The 23285-nt window shown below is 43.8% G+C and overlaps 4 protein-coding genes across 7 annotated transcripts; 2 read left to right on the top strand and 2 right to left on the bottom strand.

Moving 5' to 3' along the window:
• Nucleotides 1–434: 434 nt before the first annotated feature.
• On the top strand, nucleotides 435–2014 carry gng13a (guanine nucleotide binding protein (G protein), gamma 13a). The gene is made up of 3 exons (XM_088373897.1): nucleotides 435–636; nucleotides 1238–1352; nucleotides 1548–2014. The coding sequence occupies exons 2-3, from the start codon at nucleotides 1255–1257 to the stop codon at nucleotides 1651–1653; spliced, it is 204 nt and encodes a 67-aa protein (XP_088230023.1). The 5' UTR covers nucleotides 435–636; nucleotides 1238–1254; the 3' UTR covers nucleotides 1654–2014.
• chtf18 (CTF18, chromosome transmission fidelity factor 18 homolog (S. cerevisiae)) lies at nucleotides 1870–8003 on the bottom strand. 2 transcript variants are annotated; one of them, XM_088373893.1, is made up of 22 exons: nucleotides 7764–8003; nucleotides 7375–7467; nucleotides 7150–7273; nucleotides 6833–7022; nucleotides 6652–6744; nucleotides 6446–6498; nucleotides 6227–6359; nucleotides 5928–6152; nucleotides 5755–5852; nucleotides 5558–5681; nucleotides 5330–5460; nucleotides 5156–5249; nucleotides 4980–5078; nucleotides 4619–4749; nucleotides 4301–4415; nucleotides 4001–4225; nucleotides 3730–3879; nucleotides 3517–3647; nucleotides 2825–2969; nucleotides 2610–2705; nucleotides 2247–2316; nucleotides 1870–2113 (listed from the first exon to the last, which is right to left on the bottom strand). In XM_088373893.1, exons 1-22 carry the CDS (start codon nucleotides 7849–7851, stop codon nucleotides 1992–1994), a joined length of 2730 nt encoding a protein of 909 aa, XP_088230019.1. In that variant the 5' UTR covers nucleotides 7852–8003; the 3' UTR covers nucleotides 1870–1991. The 2 variants fall into 2 exon arrangements, with proteins under 2 accessions (XP_088230019.1, XP_088230020.1); XM_088373894.1 differs by having other exon boundaries at nucleotides 2828–2969.
• Nucleotides 8004–9065: 1062 nt separating this feature from the next.
• slc5a10 (solute carrier family 5 member 10) lies at nucleotides 9066–22887 on the top strand. The gene is made up of 15 exons (XM_088373031.1): nucleotides 9066–9344; nucleotides 9401–9472; nucleotides 9981–10085; nucleotides 10228–10287; nucleotides 10548–10652; nucleotides 10725–10830; nucleotides 11500–11580; nucleotides 11646–11851; nucleotides 12975–13110; nucleotides 18344–18451; nucleotides 18529–18679; nucleotides 18775–18943; nucleotides 20725–20940; nucleotides 21793–21886; nucleotides 22425–22887. The coding sequence occupies exons 1-15, from the start codon at nucleotides 9237–9239 to the stop codon at nucleotides 22610–22612; spliced, it is 1905 nt and encodes a 634-aa protein (XP_088229157.1). The 5' UTR covers nucleotides 9066–9236; the 3' UTR covers nucleotides 22613–22887.
• Nucleotides 11928–19173, bottom strand: sack1gb (scaffolding CK1 anchoring protein Gb). Of its 3 annotated transcripts, XM_088373026.1 has the most exons (9): nucleotides 18745–19173; nucleotides 18535–18668; nucleotides 18285–18438; nucleotides 16229–17513; nucleotides 15496–15663; nucleotides 14699–14823; nucleotides 13490–14618; nucleotides 13304–13420; nucleotides 11928–12751 (listed from the first exon to the last, which is right to left on the bottom strand). In XM_088373026.1, the coding sequence occupies exons 4-9, from the start codon at nucleotides 16727–16729 to the stop codon at nucleotides 12374–12376; spliced, it is 2418 nt and encodes an 805-aa protein (XP_088229152.1). In that variant the 5' UTR covers nucleotides 16730–17513; nucleotides 18285–18438; nucleotides 18535–18668; nucleotides 18745–19173; the 3' UTR covers nucleotides 11928–12373. The 3 variants fall into 3 exon arrangements, with proteins under 3 accessions (XP_088229152.1, XP_088229150.1, XP_088229151.1); XM_088373024.1 differs by having other exon boundaries at nucleotides 13304–14618; nucleotides 18745–19168; XM_088373025.1 differs by having other exon boundaries at nucleotides 13304–14618; nucleotides 18535–18665; nucleotides 18745–19168.
• Nucleotides 22888–23285: the final 398 nt, after the last annotated feature.

The following is a 23285-nucleotide window of genomic DNA, read 5'->3' as shown; positions in this document are numbered from 1 at the left end:
GCATTGGTTAAAATAAAGGTGCTAATTTCTTTTTTTTTCCTTCCCATCTTGTACCACAGGTGGCAGCACTCTCCACTGCTGAATGTTGAAAAAGAAAACTAGCATTGGGCTCCAGCACTTCTGCAACTTATTATTGGTGTAGAAAATATAAAAAAAACATTGTGCAAGTTTCATGTTGATTGCAAATGTGCCGACTCGTTCACTGTTAAATCAAATAAAAAAGTGAATTTAGGAGCAACAGAACAAAGTGTGATTTTGGATATGCATTTAAAAATTCATTGTCAAAGATATAATAAAATATTTTAAATGCCTTTTGTTTCCCTGTATTGGTTGAACGCCGAAGATAACGTCAATAAAAGTAAACCTCACAACGACCTGATTCATTGTCCTCATTTGCGTGCGCGCGCCCCACGTTTGCATGCAGGTGCGCGCGCACGCTTTGCCTGGCAAAGCAGGCGGCCGCCACGCCCCTAAAGTCCTCCCGCATCCAGTCGCACTCTCGCCGCATCCTCTTCATCCACATCTTCGCTGTTAGCGGGACTATATATATAAGCAGGGCGACGTCAGAGCTCATTACCGACCACACAACGTCGCCTTCGCCCGTCATCGGCTGCTGATCACCCGGCGGACTTTCCGGTAGGCCCCGATGCGCGAATGCTTTCCTTCCTTTAAAGCACCCGATCTAAAATTCTGCGTATTATTGTGCTGATTAATTGAGAGGGTTGGGGGGGATGACATCGGAAGGGGTCTGATTTGGTGACGCGCTAACCGTGACAGACGCACGGAGGGGCGGATGCTGACGGAGGACGACAGTCGACCTACTTACGAGATCCATTAAACAGATGAGGGGGATGTGTTTGTTGGCAGAGAGAGCCGTGATCGACGAATCCTTAGCGGGGGTCTCAAGCGTCCTCTTCCGGCTTTATGAGCAGCATCTTGGTAGGGCGGGGCACACAAGAACAGAGGCGTTATATGAAGATGTAATTATGTATAAAATTAAGTGTTTAAGATCACTGTAACGTTTGATTCTTCGGTACTCCCCAACGTACCTGGTATAGGACGGAATAACAAACTGGACGTACCTGACCCCTGTATAATTAGTTCAAAATCATTGGGAATTTTTTTTTTAATTAAGAATTAGAATTATTAAAAATAAACAATGACCATGTAGTATTTGAAAACCAGATCTATTTTAAGAATGGCAGCTTCAATAACACTTATTTTCTTGTTCTTTTAGTGTCACTAATATCAACTATGGACGACTTAGACGTTCCCCAGATGCGGAGGGAAGTGGAATCGCTTCAGTATCAGCTCGCCATCAACAGGGAGAAGTCTTCTATCACAGTCACTGAGTGAGTTTGGTCACAACTTAAAATGATTAAAAATGATCATCTGAGGAAATTAATATATGGACAATTATGGGCCTGCAAATACAATTTCTCAAGTGACATTCAAGCTACTACTTTAAAAACAACTGATGGTCAACGAAAAAGAGTGATAGTGTTGCCCACCACGTTCACGATCATCAAGTGCGTCTTCTTCTTCAGGTTGGTGAAGTGGATCGAGAGCTGCGTGTGCGAGGACCCTTTTCTGAACCCGGAGCTGATGAGAGCCAATCCTTGGGTGGAGAAGGGGAAGTGCGTGATCCTCTGATGATGGCATCAAAATACGTCTCCACAGTTAATGCACGGATGCACCACATATAATGTGCGCGCACACCCACACACACTGCACTAAAAACACACACAGAGCACACACTCACTCAACTCACACTACGACTATTTATTTATTTGGATTTTTTGAATGCTCTTGTGTAAGAACTGCCGTGTGTGTGGTGAATGTGTGCGTGCGTGCATGCACAGCACCGAGTAGCTTTTAGATGTTTGTTTTTATTGTCTCTTTACACTGTCAATCAAAAATAAAGACTGTTTAGAATTTAACAAAACAGGTGGAACACCTTTTTTTTTTGGGTGGTGGTTGAGAGGAGGGTGCTACAGAAGTTCCCGGATGTAAACATTCCGACGCACGGCGTTGGACATTCCCTCGTTGAAGCGGAACCACACGTCGCTGTTGCCTACCGCCTTCCCCATGGCGAGCACGATACACTTCTGGCCTGCAGAGAGAGAATAAAATTTCAAGAGCACAATCAAAGAAATTTCTAAATTCCATATAATCATTTTTATCAGATGTCTGTAAAATTATAGCCAGTTTTATTTCGTGAGGAACAAAAAAATTTATTTTGGTACCTGTGTCTGATGTGGTCGTCGTGGTCGTCTGTTTGGGTGCAACAGGGCGGCCGAAAAAGTCCACCGCTTGCTGTCAGGACGCAAAAGCATTGACACTTTTTGCCATATTTGTTACAACTGACCCGAGGACGCACTGAAAACTCACTAGCAGTTGCTAAATCAGTCTCAAGTCCAAAATGACCTAAATGAAGGTCAATAAATACTTTATGTGTCATCATCCCAGTTTAAGTTCCAACATGAGGGACTAAATCCCAGTTGGGTCCAATTGTCCTCATTTCTATTTAAGACAAGCAATGCTACTCATTAGCACCACCTAAAGGCAGCCGCTGAAACCTACACATAACAAAAAAAATAGCATCTCACCCTGGGCTCCACTGAAGTCTGCTTGACAATGTTCTCCAGCCTCTGATGATGGTTCCTGCTTGATTTGGGAGCAGCGCTTGGTTTCTCTAACTCCTTCTGCATGCCACACACAAAATAGTAACTAAGTTGTTATAACGGAGTATGAATAGAAGAGCAATTAATCATCAGGCCAATTTAATCTGTCCCTAATAATAATAAATTTTAAAAAGTGTAACCACTGTGGGATTCCGCTGTAACATCAGCTGCTCAGCCCTCCTCATCTTCTCCTGCTCCATCTCCCTGCTGATGGTTTGCTTGGCCTGATAGGTCAACTGGCGACGTGGAGGCAGGCCCGAGAACCTCACCACGTCTTCCACACGCCTGCAGACACGCATCCGCAGTAAGAACAACTCCACACATATGCTGAGTGTCCTTTACAGTCTTGAGGGGAGAAGTGAGTGTTCACGTTTCACGGGTTATGCAGTACATCTAAAACCAAACCTGCATTTAATCATTTTTTGAAACCATAATCCTCTTAGCATTGCTCTCCACCCCCCGTACTCTCCATGCACTCAATACATTCCTATAATTATCACAACATTAATTTCTATAATGGCGTGTTATTGCATGTTTTCATCAATGATCGGACTTGGCGGCATGTTCGGGTTGTTGTCCTGTTGCGTAACCCACTACTACATCATTACAAAATACCAAGTGACCCGTTTTCATCTTACAAAATATTAAAAAAATAAATAAGACTAATACTAAAAACAAATAAAAAAAAAAAAAGGATTATGGAAAAATCAAAACTATTCAAGCCAATTGTAAAAAAATAAAATAATCAAAACTAACCGAATTAAAAATAAATTTAAAGCAGCAAAAAAAACTACAATGAAAATTGTTTTGTAACCCTGGCGTGTGTACTCACGGCTCCAGGATGTACGTGTACTGCCCCTCGGGCGTGCGGTCCTGCCGGTACGAGAGGTTGTACGCCAACATGGTGTCGATCAGCTCGCTCATCTGCTCCTTTTCTCTGCAACTGAAGAGCTGCGGGTTCACCTGGACGACATGCGAGATTTTATTCATCTATACCTTGCCATGGGGTCATGACTTAAGAAGAGCTTGAGGTATTTCTACGAACGGGGCGAAGCTTGGGACAGATGATATCAAGTAGCAGCGTGAGAATGTCCAGGGTGAGGTTGAGATGGCTGATCCTGGTCTTGATGCGAGCGGGAACGTCAGACAACATGGTGGACAGAGCGTTCCTGCTACTCTGGAGAAGAGTGCTCGCCTGCGGAAAACAACACACCGATTCACGGTTCTCAGTACAGTAGTCTACTAGGCCCGAGTGTTCAAAGCAGAAGTTTTGGGATTCATGATCTGTATGTATCCATTCAAGAGTTACGATTCACCTCCTGGTGGCTATGTGGGTAGCTGATGCGTGGCACGTGAGGGTGCGCGAACAGGAAGTGATAAGCGACGGACAGGAAGGGAAGGTACTTCATGAGAGTGAAGTTCTGCCCGTGCAGGATGACTCGATTGAGCCGGTCGGAAAAGACCATCCAGTCCAGAGCGTCGCACACATTCTGCAGGTTGGGATCGCGGACTCTCATGGAGAGGAAGTTGTCGTACAAACCCTGAGGGGGAAGGGACGATGAGATCACGGTGTTACCGGTGCTCGAAAATGTTGCATAATATGGCAGGTTTATTACCTGAGAAACTTTTTCATACTCTCCACTAGATGTGGCCAAGTCAAGAATGTGCTGGAACCTCTGACCGCCGCCTCCTGAACCGGGGACTTCCTCGAAGCGCTCACCGATACGTTTTCTGAGGAAATAGGTGCAGGACGTCGATTCTGTTAAGTCCGCAACTTGGGCGGTGTAAGGCAAATGAAATCAATTTTGATTAAGATCCATACAGGTGATCAGATTTGAGAACATTTTGATTCCGTTTCATGTTAATTTTTTTTTTCTTTTTAAATTTTGGACTGGTGTGGACAACTGCTCATAGTTTGAATGGAGCTACTATACCGTTTAGCACGTGGCAACTGGAAGATCTCCTGCCACAGATAGAACAATCCTTTATTTTGGTCCTTCTGGCCCACAGAGATACTCTGGATGATCCTGCTGTTGAGCTGCTTGTGGCCACGGCCGAAAAGGAACTGCAAAAAAAAATAACACAGTGGTGCCTTGATTTATAAGTTGGATTTGTTCTGTAACCATACATCTTAAATCATCTTTCGCCATTCAAATAAAATGTCATTAAATCGGTCCCAGCACACAATAACGTTAACATTGTAAGATGTTTTTTTCCAACAGGAACTTTAGAATAACATTAGTATACCTTCAAAGCTCAGCAATGAGACGTTTAACATCGATGACCTCTTCTTACCTGAAGTGTGTTAATGCAAGACCTGATGTCGTTGTCTGTTTTCTCACACAGTAACATCAGCGTCCCCGTGTCCACCTTCATCCCTTGTCGGAGTGAAATCTGCAAAACCAAAGACGCCAATATACGGTTGAGGGTTTTATGCGTTAAGCGACTTGACATGTGCGTATGCCGTGTACCTCCGCCAGTCTCTGAGCTAGACGGGAGGTTTGAGTCTGGGGGAACGACAGGAGAAAGGCCTGCTGCCTCAGCAATCTGAGAGCTGGAACATAACTAACAGAAAAAAATAAATAAATCAAAACAAGCTTCTGACTTCATGCTGCTGTTTCAACGTGAGAGTTTTTTTTTTTTACAGGTCGTTACAGATGCAGATAATAGGCCGCAGCAGAATGGACTCTTTCTTTTTTTTCCTCTTTGTAGAATCGGCATCACTGCTGTGCCCGTCTTTCCTATTCAGGGTCGCTAACAGAACGTTGATGGCAGCCTGCGCAAAAAAACCCAAAAAATATTCATGTTTTTTTGCGAATCATTGACAGCTTCCATGAAAATGTTTTTCAGTAAGGTGGTCGTCGAACACGTACTGCCGGGGCGCCGTCAATTTCGTCGATGATGAGGCAGTTTGGCCTCTCGCCTGCTCCTAAAACGGATTTCATCTGCGTGGCCGAGTCGATGCGTTTCTGGAACACCTCTGCGCTGCGATCGTCACTGCGCAACGGCAAAATCGTCACTTTAAGGACTCGAAACAAAAGCGTAGCCAATAACTCTTTGCATCTCTAACCTGGCGTTGACTTCCACAACATTGTAGCCAGCGTGCTTTGCAATAACATGAGCCAAGGTGGTCTTCCCCAAACCCGGCGGACCGGACAACAATGCCACCTAGAGAGAGTGACGGAATCAGTTCTTGGAATTAATAACTTATTGAAATTCACGTTATTGTAGAGTCTCAATAACCTTAAATTTGGGCCGTTTGTACTGGTCCAATTCAGCTTCCAGAATCTCCTCCGTCATCTCCATCTTGCTCTTAAATCGATTTGGATTCGGATTGGCTTGATCGCTTTTGAAAGAAGTTTGCGCGGGGGCTTGTCTGTCGGACCTCGGTGGGCGAGACACTCTCTCTTTTCCGTAAACCACGGTGTCCCACAGCTTCAGCCACTTCAGCAGACAACGGTTGGTAAACTGTAAAATAATAATAATAATAATAAATAACATACAGTCACTCATAGTCTGTGAGTCTCCATTGCATGTCGTACATCATCACTAAGCAGCTCGGTGTAGTGGCGGGGAGAAAATCTATCAACCCAGAGTCGGAAGCTTCGACCTTCAGAGTCTTCCGGATCAACCTCTTTGTTCTCTTCCTCCTCAACCAAAACATCATTCGCACTGCTGGAATACGATACAACATTCAAATCAAACGCAGAGAATCAAACGTGGGAAAGGAAGCAAGGTTTTAAAAAAAAAAAAAAAAGTACCTGGCTAGTAGCTCTGTGAGGCGCTGTGTCTCCTCCACAGCCTGCTGGTGGCGCTGTAGTTTAAAAAGTAGGATAATTTACATATTGTGATTTTTTTTTCCCTAATGTGTGGACAATCTAAATGGATAAGCGGAGAATTTCTCTGTCGATAGAAAAGTTTTTTTTCTCATCATCATAACGCCACAATTAATGGGTCATCTACTCACTCGGTCTGCCGCTTGTTCTCTCAGCACACTAATTGGCACAGCGAGCAGCCCCAAAGAACCCTGAGAGTCTGGTACCAGTCTGCAGTCTGCCACCTTGACCCAAACAATCTCATTTACTAAGATGGAGTAAATTACGATTTATATTTTGTAGTCCTGCTTTATTCATAACGCTTCAACTCACTTTCTCTGCTTCGGTGTCCTTCTGGCGAAGATAGACGCGTGTCCCCGACGAGTGGGTGACGGTGATGTACTCGCCTTCTAGTGGTGGTCTTCTGTGCACATATGACTGCGTTGCCAAGGCAACAGGTTGCCTGGGAGACTCTGGGATTGTTTCAAATCCACTGATATCTAGAGCAGCATCCGAGGAAGACCTGGAAGGCAAAAAGTTTTAGTTTTGATCTTTAATTGCTCACACCTCATCTCTGACATTAACATCTACAGAAATGGATGCATGGATATGATTTTTAGATGAATATTTAATTATTTTAGTTCTCCTACGCGGCTGTGTGAGATTGTTCATAGTGTTTTGGAGAGGACGGCGGTGTGATGCCATCACACTGCGCAGAGTTAAAAAGCCGCTTCACCACACTGGTGTCCTGCTTGTGACACTTGGCATTTGGAGCTTGTGGAAGGCAGGGGAAAAAAGAAGAAAAATAGAAAGGTCAGAGTGGAAATGTGCCATCTGGAACAGAATTAAACAGTCATCGTGCAATGGAAACTCACTGATTTGCTGACCAGTCAACTTCTGGTTATTGATGCGAGAGGCGTCATCATTTGAACTTCGTCTGTGACGCTTTGCAGGATTGGGGGATTCCTCTAAAAATGCAAAAAATAATTAGTGGAGTAGAACAAACATCTCTGCAAAAAGCTAAATAACCAGTTAGGTGTTTATACGGATAAACTGGTGCTTTATTGATTTTTTTTTAAATAACAATATATGTCGAAAGGTGCTATAAAAGCAAACATACAAAAAAGCAGCTGACAGTGGAAGAACAAGAAAAAGAGTAAGATTATATGTGACATGAAAGTGGAACAAAAAAATTTACTTTAATGAAAACAATTTAAGTTTGTCAGAAACTTTTACAGCATACAAGCCTTGTTTATGTCCTCACTTTCCAACTGAGCCAACGCATCCAGTTCGTCGGCGAACTGCTCCTCAAAGTTGTCCTCAATCTCAAACATTTCGTCATATTCATCCATGACTGCTTCGGTTCAGAGTTCAAGAAATGTGTTTTTAATTTTGGGGAAATTTCAGTGTTTAAATACAACGTCAAGATCAGCCCTGACCAAAATGTTTTCCCGGCATTTTTAAGTTGCGGTGCTCCGTTTCCGGATAGGTGAAGCTATCAGGCCTCTGATTGGTTGTCTGTTTTCTCTTCCGGGTTATCGTGCAACACATATTTACTGACCAACAGAGGGCGCTCTTCTCAATAAAAAGTGTATAAATCTTATGGAACGTTGCATTTAAAAGTACAGTTCTACCAAATACAATAAATTAATTAAAAAGGCACCTTTTCACAAAATAGACATCAAGTAACTGGTTGGAAGTACTTACTTAGGCATTTGGAGTTAGTTTGACAGAGCTCAGCCAGATTTGCCTGGAGAAAAAGAAAAAGAAAAAATCAAATAGATAGGCACCAGGCCAACATTGAGCACGTTGGGTTAATATTTTATCCAACAAAAATACAAATCTACACATACAGAAGAATTAAATCAATCAAGAAATATATTACCGGATTATCAATGAAGCTATGCACATTTTATAACCACCATTTTCTAAGCAGAAAAACTTTGCCCTGTCAGGGGAATCGATCATCTCATCTTCTACACTTTGTGCTCCATGTCGTGCGCACATGTGTGTGTAAACGAGATTAATGATGATGGCGCCCCTGTCAACGCCATCTGCTCCTCGGTTTGGAAAAACAGGCCGGCCTCTTCACATCACGGAGCATAGATCTGGATCCAAGGTCTTGCACTCGTGTTGACCCTTTGGATTTGCATTCATGATTGCAATCGAAATTATTTGTGTTCCATCATCCTTTTTTTTAAAGTATTGATGGCAGGTATCGGCAGTCTTAATGAGTACCCGATACACTGACATAAGGCCATCATTTAATACCTGGTCTAACTCCACTTGACACTTAACAGCACATGTTTGTGTGTTTAGACACTAATGATTCACTAATGATTCACACAGCCAATGATTGACTATCAGTGTGTGTGTGTGTGTGTGTGTAGACTACAGTCTACATTGACATCTGCTTTACTCCACACTCATTTAGAATACACTCCATTACCCCTTAGCAGGCCCTATGTAAGGGTGTGTGTATGCACGCAACATTAAGGTGATGTGGTTAATCCCGTGTGTGTATGGGGGGGCTCTCTTTACACATTATACAAGATATACAGACACACACACGTGCTCACACACCTTCACTTTTCGCCTTACTTTGCTGTAGACGGCTCAACTGAGGAGTCTAACTGATGCCTTCTTCGAGGACTTATGAAAAAGAGGGTGTGAGGTCTTAATGGGGGATGCAAGTGGACTCTAGGTTTATTTTGAGATATTGTCCAAGTGTGTAAGGATGTCCAATTCTACCACCAACTTTTACGCGCTGTCTCAATCCTTCAGCTTCTCTGACATCATCGTCATAGTTACCTATTTTCTTCTCAACCTCGCCGTAGGAATCTGGGTAAGTGGCAAAGATGCTTTTGGGGATATAAATGTTCAGTTTTATGTGTGTGTCAGTCATCATGCAGGGTGAGCAGAAACACGCTGAGCGGCTACTTCCTGGCAGGGCGAGATATGGCCTGGTGGCCGGTGAGTTCTCCTAAATCATTTTTTACGTAAATGTTACAAAGGTTTAAATTCTAAAACTATATTTGCAATGATTAGACTAACACACGGATGATTCAGTTATACTAAATTGTAAATTTTGGAGTGTAATAATGTTGATTTTTTTTCAAAACCGTATTTTAAAATGAAGTCTTTTTGGGTTATCATTATATTGTATTGCACAAAATACTTCTATAGCATTATTTAATGTGATTTGGGGGAAATAATAATTCTGCTGAACTACAATAAAACTTTGATTAAAATAATTTTTAAACGTGTACACAAAATATATATATATGTTTAATGTAAAAGAAAATATCTGCTGTCTTTCCTGGAGTTAAAATTGAATTAGACTGGTGAAGTATTATTTCAAACAATTGTAATTATTTTTATTATTTATTTTTTTAAGGCCCTATAATGAACTCCAATTTATTATAATGCTAAAAGTACCTTGTCATGAACTACAATCATTTACTCCAGTCAAATTTTCCAGATTGGGGCTTCGCTATTTGCCAGTTCAGAGGGCTCGGGTCTTTTTATCGGTCTGGCCGGGACGGGAGCTGCTGGGGGCATCGCTGTTGCAGGCTTTGAATGGAATGTGAGTGGACAAGCTCATCCGTGCATAAACCAAAGCAGAAATTGTGCTGTTAATATTTACAAAACATCATGCATAATGTGTGACTGGAAAAATAATTTGTCATATATGTTGAACTCTGCTCTGCTTCACCTTTTTTTCTCAGGCCACTTACGTATTGCTTGCTCTGGCCTGGGTGTTCGTTCCTGTCTACATCTCCTCAGGGGTTCGCTTGCACACACAGACACACACACACACACACACACACACACACAGCTCTGCTTGTCAGGGCTGGTTCTGCAGGTATTTTAAGGTTCCAAAAGAGGCATTGTCTTTACACGCATTCCCCACCTTGAAAATTCCCCAGCAGGGTGTCACACAACTCCACCACACATCATTAAATCTCTACAGCGTCATAATTAATTTCAGAAAAGAGGGAATCGCAAATTGTGTTGATCAGCATGTCACACGAGTGTGTTTGTTCAGATCGTGACAATGCCCGAGTATCTGGGTCGACGATTTGGAGGCGAGAGGATTCGAACCTACCTGGCTGTCCTCTCACTGCTTCTATCCGTCTTCACCAAAATATCAGTACGACACACAAAAAGACACACAATGATGGCAATACACAAAAACTGATATTTGTTCATTCCTTTGCATTAGACTGACCTCTACTCGGGAGCTCTTTTTGTCCAAGTGTGTCTAGGATGGAATCTCTACCTGTCCACTGTCCTCATGCTGGTGGTGACAGCGCTTTACACTATCGCCGGTATGCAAAGTGTTCAAAATTACATTCACAGACACACGTGGAAACTACAGGTGTCAAACTCAAGGCCCGGGGGCCAGATATGGCCCACCATGTCATTTTATGTGGCCCGAAAATTCGTGTGTCATGACTAGAATTGCAAATTGTCTTCACTTTTAATAATATCTTTTTTTTTTTAAATATTTGACCAATTTGTACTCGTCTGATTTGAAAATGAGTTGTTTTGTAGCTTTTACTGTATATAATATGAGGTGCTCTTACATTTATTCGGGTTGACAGCCCTCCGAAAGAAGCTATGACTACAATGCGGCCCGTGAAAAAAATGAGTTTGACACCCCTCCACTAGAGTAAAGATGGATGATCTTTACAGATGCTTGTAAATTATACTGGGGTATAATGAAAAATGTGCTGTGACACTTCATTTGGTACAATCTAATGAGGTCCAATGCATCAACTCAAGATGGCTAATGTCATTGCTAGCTTTTCTCTTTCAAACAGGACACTGGTGCTGTTTCTGACTAAAATTTCCATTTCCAACAAAACATCAGATAATTCTTACCTAACAACATAAAGATATAATTGAAACATTCAAATAAAATGACATTTTCAAGATAGCATTTAGGTTCTAGCTAGCCCTGACAAATATGGCGGCTCATGCTAACTTCCGCACAGGTGGTCTTGCAGCTGTCATCTACACTGACACTCTGCAAACACTGGTGATGATCGTAGGAGCCATTATTCTCACCATCATGGGTACGTGTATTTGTTTCCACCACGGGAATATACTCGCATAATCAATGATTGATCGTCGTCCACAGCGTTCAACAAGATCGGCGGCTACAGTAACCTGGAGAAAGTATACAGCATGGCGGTGCCGAGCAAGATCATACCCAACAGTACCTGCCACCTGCCTCGACAGGACGCCATGCATCTGTTCCGAGACGCCGTTACCGGAGACCTGCCCTGGCCTGGCATGACGCTCGGGCTCACCATTCTGGCAACCTGGTACTGGTGCACTGATCAGGTACTGTAGATAAACTTTAACATCAAAACAAATTTAGAATAATATTTTTTTTTTCGAGACGCGACAAAAGTCAAAATCTCAGCACGAATCGGTTTTATTCACAGCATTCACTTTTGGTCCCACATCAGATTAAACACCGCACGATATCTGTACAAGGCAAATGTTGTCAACAACAAGCCCCGCCCCTTTACATGTCAGTGACCAATCCCAGTGATTTCAGCATAGGAACCCGAAAGTTCGTAGACTTGACTCACGACACAAATGAGTTTGGTAAGTAAAAAGATTGACAGTGCAAAAATCTGAATGCGTCAAGTAAAATGAAGGTCGTTTGTCCGACTGTTAATTATTAATCCAGTCAAAGATATGCGAGCATACATTTACACTTCACCTTGAGTGTAATTTGGTTTTCTCGCGATATGTAAATCTACATGTGGTCTGAGCCTAACGATTAAAACAAAATTCCATTATTACAGTAAGCACCACCCACGTTAAAAGCACGTCAAGCAATCCCGGCTATCATTTCTACCTGGAGGCCTTGTTGCTGCTATTTTGAGACATCTTCTTCTGTGAGGTTCCACCTCGTACCTTTAGATGTTTCAAATTGTTCAGCTTGGATATAGGTGCGATTTCTCCAGAAGGATTGGCTGCCCGCAATGGCGAGGAAGTGTTCGCCCCCTTCCTGTAGCCCGGGCTGTGGCGGCGCGGTGAGCGGCTGGATCGTGTGTCGGTTCGCATGAGGGCGGCGTCCGGTTGTAGCGTTTGTCCGTGCCAGTAACGATGACCTCCGATCACGGGGTTGATGGCTCGCTGCGGGCGATGGAAGCTCCCCGGTTTGGCGATGACGACTTTTGTGCCTCTCAGCCTCCCATCGCGACCGGGAGATCTTGAAGAGGAGAACAACTACGCAAAGATAGGAAAGCCGTGTTAGCAACAGCCGTCATTCGGTGCATCACCTGGAGTACCACCTGGACTAATACTTGGTCCCATAATACTTTCATTCAAGTCTTTTTTTTAATAACATTTCACAGGTCTGAGGTTCTGGGTTCGAATCTGTGTATGCCTTCCCGCCGCTGAGTGAACAGTACAGAAAAATAATAACGTTCATATTTGTTGGCATTCGCAGGTGATTGTCCAACGATCCCTTTCCGCCAAAAACATGAGCCACGTGAAGGGAGCGTCCATCTTGGCTGCCTATCTGAAGATGCTACCCTTCATATTCATCGTCCTCCCGGGCATGATCAGCCGTGCTCTCTACCCAGGTTAGCGCTGACATCCCTATTGTTTGTCTTCACCAACTACTTCTGTTGCACCCCCGTATAATGTCTGCGTGTTGTAGTACAAATTTGGTACGTGATGTAATTTTTGGATTCCTACAATTTGTCATTTGACCAAGCTAACGTAGCCATCTGGTGAAAAAATGGAGGCAAATTGTAGGAAGGGACGTAGTCTCACCTGTCCTAAGCGTCGGTGCGGTGATCTGTAGCCCTGCCTGCGGAGTTGCTGCGACTGGCGGATGAGCGCTGCGCTGTCCTCCGTCTGGGCTGGGGGCTCCCGGAGGTCCAGCATGCTCTGAGAGAGGCGGGCCATCATGTTGACGCCATCCATAAGCCGGGGACCACGGCCGGACCCCGTGCTCACCCTGTCGGCTAGCGGGTCGGCGGGCTGCTGCTGCTGGGCGCAGTCGTAGTACTCCTCCTCGGACACCGTGGAAGCGCTGGACGGGGCTTGGGTCCCCGCTTGGTCGCACATGACCTTGGTGCTATCCTGGCTGCCGTTGTCGTTGCTGCCCGAGTCGGCGCCCTCCTCCTTGGAGGCGACGTGGGCGAGACCGGGCAGGGTGTTGTTGGCGCTAGGTGTGTCGTCGATTTTAACAAGAGTGACCTGTGTTTCGATGGGCTGGTCTGAGGGGGAGGGGTCTATGACTAAGTGTAGCGTTCGCCGTTTAGGGATGGGAGGTCCTGCTGCTGGCGCTTCTGGAGTTTCTCCGGAGTTGTCCGTCGGCTGAGGTTCTGCAGAGGCGGCGTGTGTTTGTTGTGTCTCCTGCGTGAGAAGTGGATCGGGCTGCTGCTGCGAGGCCCCTCTGGAATCTGTTTCGTCCTCACCGTCTTTATTTGGAGTTGCTTCTTCCTGCCGCTCCTTGTTGGGCGCACTCTTAGGAGCCGAGGCGTCACCGGGCGCAGGTTGCTCGTCACCTTTCGCCTCCTCGGTAGGCTGAGTCAGCGAAGAGCTGAAACGAATGGCCTGACTGACCGCAAAGCGCTCGGACCTCTGCAAGTGAACCTGATGAGCAAGTTTCTCGTCCCTGATGTTGATGAAACCTATCACGTCGCTCGGCGGGTCCGGGTCCGGCCAGGTGGGGAGGTATGGGATCAGGTAGGCTTTCTCCATGTTGACCAACGCCGGATGTATCTGGGGCTCCTCGGAAAGCCCCTTCAGACGCCCCTTACGAATTTTTAACCCAACGGGAACCTGTGAGTTCTTGTTGCTGGAGTTCTGGTCCGAAGACGTGGTACTTGTGTGCGTTCCCGCGGCAACCAACGCGTACTTTGGGTTGATGAGCTTCTTCGCAACGGAGGCTGGCACCACAACAGGGGCGGCCTGAGGGAGCGGGTCGGGAACGGGTTCGTCCACCATGGGAACCTTGCTGAGAGACACGCTCCGTGAAAGGAGGAACAGTTCCCGAAACTGGAAGTCAAAGGTCTCCATGGCCTGTCCAGTGATCACCGTGATGAGGTTACGGTCCAAGCGGGACGAGGACCACGTGAAACTGGAATGGCCACAAAAATTAACTTTAAGGACTATCCCAAGCAAGATTTATTGATTAAAAAATCATTATGTCGAGCTCACCTGTATGAACCGGAGATAGCTCTATCTCCGTCTACCAGGAGGAACCTCTGGCTCAGGGACCCACGAACCTTTTGAGCTGAGCGTGTGAAGAACTCCACGCCGCCACAGCAGCGCACACGAAGATTCTAAACACACAATTTTCACGTGAGAGATAATCGAGACGAAAAAGACACCAAAGAGTTTTTCAAATTGGCGGACTCGCCATTGACAACCACGGTGTTGTGTTTACCGATTCTACAGGTTATCCTTGTGCTTGGTGGACACACCCTTGTTGTGTTTGTCTTTTGATGTGATAAAAGGGTGCGGTGCGAGGCGTTACCTACCTCGTGGGTAAAAGTTGCGGGCGGAATATCACAAAGGGCATAAGGACAGATAAGACGTTTGAAAAGAGAGGTGGGCAGATGGGTTGTAAATGGAAATTCGTATTTTGACAAAAACGTTTCCCGTGCTTGCAAAAGTGTTTTTCTGTTACTGCCTCAACTAGTTTCACTTGGAGAAGCGATGAAACAGGAGAAAACGTAGCCTACGGGTGACTTGACGGGTCGCTGCTTGTTCATCACGGCCTTCAAGTGAAGACATGTTTGGGTTCTTACTTGACGACATTTGGATTGGAAGGTCGATGTCGGATTTTTAACAATATGTGATTTCTGGATTTCCTCGCAGTCATGTTGATAGGGCGAGCAGAAAAAAAAAATTCCGCCCAGTCCAGCTTGAAAATATTCTTATCAAGAGGAGCCATCTGCTTCAAAAGCTCTTATGAAAACATCATCATACATGTCATATGTATGGCGTGTTACCTTTAGATGACCGCGATGCATATCAGCTCGGCCACACATGGAAAGAAACGAGGACACCGCTCCCGTGTCGATGATTATGTAGACGGGAACTTTCCGTCTGTAAGCGGCGTCCAGCAGGTCTCGGAATATGTCCACGTCAGTGAAGGCGTCCATCACCACGGCTATCACCTGCACACGGACGGACATAAATCACATATTTTCGGGTTTATTACAATTATTTATTTTTTGTAGCGCTTTTGGAAACTTGAGTCTCCATTTTGTAGTGGTTAAAAACTCCCTTTAATTAGAAGAACAAGATTTCTTTGTTCATCCTAGCTAAAAGCTGACTCGTAAGGCTTCTATCATGTGATACAATGATGTCATGTTTTTTTTTTGTTTTTTTTAAATGCGCTCAGGCATGATCTAGCCAGTCTTGTTTATTGAATGCTTTGCATGTGCGAAAGCGACACGTGTGTGAGAACCAGAGTATCAATCCTGGACAGGTCTGCAGATGACAAGGCATGATGACCCAGTTAGCACTGGCAATTTAGAAAAAAATGCTGAGTATGTCAAATTTCATTTTTACTCCTATCAGGAGGTTTGACAATCAAGTAAGAAAACGAATATAAAGCAGAAATTATGATTAGTTGCAGCCCCTGAGGGGGTAAAAGTAAATGTCAGAGAAGTTTAAAAAAAAATTTGAAAACTATATTTGAGTTGATTTATTTCCCACCACTGGTGAGCTGAATTCTACCTTATTTGCTGAAGCGATGCTCTTGCGCACGACCTCCTTAATGTGCGATTGACCGTCAGCGGGGGGCTGCGTGTACACGTTCACGCGCGTCACCCCACGGTACGAGATCGCTTCAGGCCAACCGAGGTCCAGCTCCGCCACCGAGGCCTCGGACCGGTCCGGCCAGTATTGGAGCGAGACTTGCCCGTCCAATGCTCCATCTTCTCCGGATCCTGGGGTTGTATTCCCCGCGTGTCCACCGGGGGTCTCGGGTTTTAGGTAGTGCTCGTGCCCGGGCCGGTAAAGCTCTGCCGTGTGGGTGATCCGCTCCAACTCGTGTTCTGAGAGGAACTCCCGCACGTTTTTCTCGCGGAGGTAGTCCGTGAACGCACCACGGCCCTGGGTGATGAGCTTCTCCAAAGCCAACCGCTGGTCCTCACTGTAGAAGAACTCCGGCTTGCTCTGGCAAACACGCCAGTTGACGTGATGGTCGTCTAGGCATTGGATTTGAGACAACGCCATTGCCTCGATGAATCCACTTCAATACTTAAAACGCGGCGGCCCGTGTAAACTTCCCAAGTTACCCCGCTTTCATTCCGGATCTGTCGTGAGCCTCACCGGGAAGATAAAAACATGAGCCGGACTCCTCCGTCGTGGAACTTCTCATTTGAAAGGAAATAAAAGTCCAAGAAAAAGGGGATAAACAAACACGTTTTTCAACGACTTTCTCCTACGCAAACTCAAGGTGTATGCATAAAATTGTCCCCGCCCAAAGCCACGCCTTACACCTGCCCGAGGGGGAGTAGAGACGGGACCGGGAGCTCGTTTCACCCGGACCCGGCGAACATGGGGGAGGCAGGACCGAGAGGCGGGCAACTGTCGGATGACAGTCAGCCAGTGAGTCAGATTAGAGCGCAACACTCCGGAAAAGAATATAAATCCCCTTTTGCATTGGAGTGTTGAAACAAATCGAGTGACTCAGTGTGACGAGACACCTTTTGTTCGCTCCGGAGGCCCAGCCGAGGGTGACGGCTCCCCGGCGGCCACAGAGCTCCTTGAAAGACCCCCAAAAAAAGAATTTTGAATGACTACGTGGCACGTACAAACCTCATGTGCAAAAACAACAATAATCACTCAAATTAATCCAGTTTGCGTCCAAGTATGAAAAGTTATCCGACGTTTGCAAGGAGAGCGCGTGGAGGTGCCAGTGCGTGAGAACCTGGAATCCGGCAACGGAAGCTTGGATACCGGGGGACCGAGAGGCGGAGTGTCCGGTAGTCCGTGGAGCACAAACTCCACCCTCTTTCTGGGAAGGGAAAGAGAGGCTTGTTTTCACCCCTTAAACCTTGAACAACATGCAATCTAGAACAAAAATGACTATTAAAAAAAAAAAAAATCTAAGGAAAAATGTGGTACAAGTGGTTTGACCTATTACGGTAAAAGCTACTCTTATCTAACTGTTGGGTAAATGACGTAACAGTGTGTTATCAGTGCAAAGCCAACAGATTTTAGATTGCTAGGCCACAATAAAATATTTGTGGAGTAGATTAAATGCCATGTTTAGGAATCTCCATTCTTTTTTGAAAATTTGGCACAAAGTTCTATCATCATTTGAACATTGAATAATTTTCAGTGCCTGCTTCTACTCGAGTGCTTATCTTCAATCAGGCAAGCCAGAGCCTGTTGCATCCCGGGTTATAAATAATATACGATTTGTCATTATACTTAGTAAAACTTAATAAAAGAGGGATGTGAGAGATGCAATTCGGGAATAATCATTTGAACGCTGAACCCCGAAACTATGATGCTAGTTACCTATTGTTGGTTTTGGTTCTTCCTGGAGCTTTGCCGCACCCGACCGCAGAGTTTCACGGAAACAGACAAGTAATGGAAACAGCAAATAAAAATAGCTTGTGTGAATGTCACAACTTGTCTTATTGAGTATAATATCAGTGTCAGTTTACACGAGCTGCGTTATCTTTAAGTACCATTTACGAACAATTTGAGTACCCTCTCAAGAGAAGGCGAAATAAGAGCAAAGGCACATAAATTGTGAATGAGAAGAATATTTGGTTACCCCGTTCCACGTCGTTGTGTGTGAATGACCTCTGGATGGTCGACCTCCTCATGTTTCAGACACAGTGGGATGCGTTGACCCCGAGGAGTGTGTACGAGTGTGTGGCGCCGAAGTGGGATGCTCCAACATCGCCTTCCCCAAACTTGTCATTGAGCTGATGCCAAGCGGTAAAAAAGAAAGCCTCAAATGTAGATTTGCACGGCATTTGAGTTGAATTGAATTTGTTTGCGTGTGTCCGAGACAGGCTTACGTGGTCTTATGATATCGGTAATTATGGCCGCTCTGATGTCATCGCTGACGTCCATCTTCAACAGCAGCTCCACGTTGTTCACCATGGACATCTGGAAGAAGCACCGGCCGCGGGCCTCAGAGAGAGAGTTGCTGCTGGTGGGCAGGTATAAAACGATTGAAAAAGTCCAAAATGAGTCGGAAGAAAAAAAAAATCACAATTGTTACTCACGTCTCACTAAATTGTAATTTCTCCACTCAGGATCGTGACGGTGATCTTGGTGGTGGTTAGCGTGGTGTGGATTCCCATTTTGCAGTCTGCCAACAGCGGCCAACTGTACGTTTATATTCAGTCGGTGACCAGCTACCTGGCGCCGCCCGTCACGGCTGTCTTCACCCTGGCTGTCTTCTGGAAGAGGACCAATGAGCAGGTGCTACCAACAAACGCTTCCAGTTTGCTCTATCCCTAAAAAAAAGAAGAAAAAAAAAGATCCGATACCAATTAACCAGTACCAGACTCCAACTGGCAATTACATCCATCCAGAAGGTGTCAATCCTCCAAATTGTAGCCGAACACACACAATTGCGTAACATGCTCTTATATGGCCATCATATCAAAGTTCATTACAAACTTAATCCCTATCTGAAGCGGACTTCTTTGCAGAGCATTCTGGAGTGTTCCCTTCCTGCACTTTTATTAGCCTCATATGGGATACAGCCCAGCGCTAACATTCCTCAATCATCTGTGTGTGTGTGTGTGTGTGTGTGTGTGTGTGTGTGTGTGCACACACTCGAGCAGATTGTTTTCATTCCTGGTCTTGGAATTGACAAAGGCTAATTTAATGCAGTCTCCCGTGCAAATGAAAGTGAGTGTTCATGTCTGATAACAGTGTCAGAGTGTAATTTTATTACCGTGAGATGAAAAAAAAAATGATTGTAGGGTTGCACCGTCGAACAGGAAAGATAAAAGACGTGTCGTGCACTTGGAGAAGTAAACAGTAAATGCTCGTAAAGACCGGCCTAACTTGAGCTCAAGAGTAAGTGGATGTTTTTGCAAAGCAACTTGAGGGTGTGTCGGCTTTTTTTTTTTGCTGACGGACTGATTTCCTTTTTTCTCCTCGACTCCCTTAGTGTGTTCTTTGAAATCACAAAAGAGCATGTAAGAATCAAAGTGTCTGCAGAACTAACTAAGTCCCAGAATGCCTTTGCCTCCAATGTTTTGCTCGTTGCATTTCATGTTTAATTTCAAGCCGAGCCCATATCTCTATTACGCGAAACAGACATTTTTTTTTTTTTTTTTTTTGGGCTTTAGCTCCTGGCGGTAAAAGGTCAGACGTGAGCAAACAAGCAGTGTCACATGCTGCAAACAGTAAAGAGAACAAAACAAGATCTGGCAATTATTTTTCTAGCGTGTACGTGGGAATATTACACTCTTAACAATTCACGGAGCACTTTAAGAAAGCTAAAACAAAATACTGTACTGAAACACAAACTCAAAATTTCAAACTGTATATTATATTTTTTAAATTGTTGAACGTAATTATTTTGTATTAAACCCTCCTTATGTATTTCCAAACCAATTCACAGTAATTATCTCATGACCAACTCAATAACTAATAGAGCGCTGAAAATGAATAAATAAATGAATAAATAAATGAATGAATAAATGCATGAATAAATAAACAAACAAATAAACAAACAAATAAAAAATAAAAATAAAAAATAAATATATAATAAATATTTATATATATTTATATATATATATATATATATATATATATATATATATACTTTTTTTTTAAGTTACACAGGTGCTTCTTTTAATGTTTGTTTTCATGGCCCCATAACTGACTGATTCAAACCACACCGATGACATTCTTTGCAGGCTTAAGAGTGTCACTGCACGTGTGAAAACGTAGTTGAGAAGTTAAACAATAGGGAGAGGAGTTGCATGGTGAGAAAAAAAAAACACACACCCAAAGTGTAACTTACTCCTGCTCTTGGCACACTCTCCACTTTTTGAAACACTTACCTCAATTAAACAAGTTTGAACCACTGCCGTTCATGATGTCACAAAAATACTTCTTTATTTATTAGTCTTAAGTGTTATTCCAGAAAATGCAATAAAATTTAGAATAGTGTAAAAAAAAAATTTCTTGTCTTCTGCTTTAGAGATTCATCCAATGGAACCCGAATGTGTTTGTGTTGTTAGGGTGCATTCTGGGGCCTTATGGTGGGTTTGGTGGTGGGGGTGTGCCGGATGGTGCTGGAATTCGCCTTCCCCCCTGCCAGGTGTGGCGTGGTGGACTCGGCGCCAGCGGTTCTGCGCCGCGTCCACTACCTCCACTTCGCCATCTTACTCTGCGGGCTCAGCGCCGTCGTGGTCGTTGTGGTGTCCTTGCTAACGCCGCCGCCCAGCCACGAGCAGGTACGCGAAACGAGAGACACGTTTGATGTGATTGACTGCCAGCTCATATTTGTGTTGTTGATCTGTTTATAACTAAATCCGAAAATCAACAACGATGCATGCAATCGGCTTCACGGTACAGTTGAACTTTTGTCACCTCATGAACGCCTGCAATCTGCTGACTTGACTGTCCAGAATGTGAACACGACTCACGCAATGACTCTTCCTTTAAGCTGATGCAAACATGGGAGAGGTTTTAAAACATCTCCATATCCAAAAACTGCAACCAGTGAATTAAGCTTAAATAAACCAAAGTGCCATTTAGAATGTGATTCAGCAAAAAAAGTCTTTAGTTTTCTTCGTACAATTGCTTCTAAAGCAACAAGTGAGTACTCACATGCATTTTTATTCATGAAGGCGCCCAGAAACTTACTTGGCCACAGCAAATACATTCTTTGGGTCACCAGCCAAAAAACTGTTGACCAGGCTTGAGAACTGGAATGCATTTCAAGTGGTCATCTCCATTTTTGTTGTTAGTCTTTGCTCTAAAGAAACAAGTCGTAGAAATTGGACCCTGCAATAATATGAAAAAGAAAATCTGGCTTCTTTGTCATGGCTATGGTGTTTTAAAATTTCAGTCATGTATTCACACAGAAAAGAAGCTGTCTCGAAAAGTAGGTCACAGTCACAGCTTTGTGACAAAAATTCCTTGCAATCTTTTATCTTTACTATTGACATTGCTTATACATGTTTACATTGGAGCAAATCCAGACAGATCAAATCAAATTTCTTGGCCCACACACGCCCAGAAAAAGAATAAATACATATTTATATTCCAAGTATTAATAAATATTTCCCCTCTCTGATCTTCAGTTGAGGAACCTGACCTGGTGGACTCTGACCGAGGAGTCTCCTAGAGAAATCCCTCTACAGAAAATGTCCTCAGTCAGCCACCGAAGTTCTCAAGGTGCCTCCAAATCACCACGTACAAATACAGTAATCCCTCGTTTATCACGGATAATTGGTTCGGAAAAGCACCCGCAATAAGTGAAATCCGCGAAGTACGGTCTTCAACAAGAAATACGGCAGGATAACGAGTTAGCGCAAAGATGCTAATTCGCGATCGTGCTAACACGCAAAAACGGACTTCTAAAGGAATGTAAACGAACATTTGGAGCAATACTACATTCTCCTAATAGTTACACACATTTTCCCTCAATTTATAAGTTTTATTTTGACTTTTAAATGATTTTTTTTATTGGGGGCAAAAAAATCCGCGATGTAGTGAAGCTGCGATAAACGAAACGCGAAGTAGCGAGGGATCACTGTATTTTCATTGCAATAAATCTCATTTCCTGTTTTCCTATTTTAATTATGCTAATAAGTGTTCTTATAAAAACTATTCCTCTAATTTTAAGGCTCCATTGTACCCTGAAAAGAACGCATCCATACCAAATGATGACACAGTAATTGAGCAACTTCCTGTTGTGTGTCTGTGTGTTCAGATTCTGAGCCAGCACGTCAGCTGACTTGCGGTAACGGCCTGCGATTGTGCACCGCTGCATTCCGCCGCGTGCAGGAGACTCCCAGAGTTCCGAGCGTCCGCGAAAGCGCCTTCTGGTCTCGGTTTTGCTGTGCGAACGCGCTCCTGCTGGTCAGCGTTAATATTTTCCTCTATGCATACTTTGCCTGAGATTTAGGGCGAATACATCCTGCCTCGCCCCGATGTCGTTGAGCGCCAGCCAATATCTATAACAGGAACCGCAAACTCCACTAACCGCCGAGAAGGGGAAGGGAGTTTGTTCATGTTATTCCTATAAAGGGAAATAAATGAGTGGGATTTAAATATTTTAAAATATTACACCTAAAAGCCACATCGGTAAATTTTTGTGAGTTGTGTAATATTCAATACTAATACACTTTCTTTTTAACTTTTAGCTTAAATTGTTTTTTGTGTGTGTGTGTTGATAAGTAACTATGAAGATAATCTAATTAAAAAAAAAAAAAAAGCTTTGTCTGTCATTGTCATGCCTTTGGAAAAATACATCCAATGTGTGATCTTTTTTAATAAGATTATTATATGCAATTTCCTTAATTTGTTTTTACTTTTTATGTTTTGTCATCTGATTGAGGACTTTTTTGTGTTCCTCTCAAATATTTTTTTTTGTGTGAATATATAATTAAGAATCATTGTTGCTCTGTGTGTACAGAATAAGAAACTGGAATTAAATGTTAGGCAAATTTGAATTTGTTGGTCTTAATTTTGAGCAGTGGCAAGCGGTTAGCACTTCAGACTAGCGGTTAGCACATCTGATTGTCTCACAGTTCTGAGGTTTAATGTTCCAATCACTGGATTCTGGCCTGTG

The sequence above is a fragment of the Syngnathus floridae genome, chromosome 4 (genome assembly GCF_059516105.1).
Source record: "Syngnathus floridae isolate MCC-2025c chromosome 4, RoL_Sflo_1.0, whole genome shotgun sequence".
Classification (NCBI taxonomy): Eukaryota; Metazoa; Chordata; class Actinopteri; order Syngnathiformes; family Syngnathidae; genus Syngnathus; species Syngnathus floridae.
The sequence above is the reverse complement of the archived record's forward strand: the minus strand, read 5'-3'. Positions and strand labels throughout refer to the sequence as shown.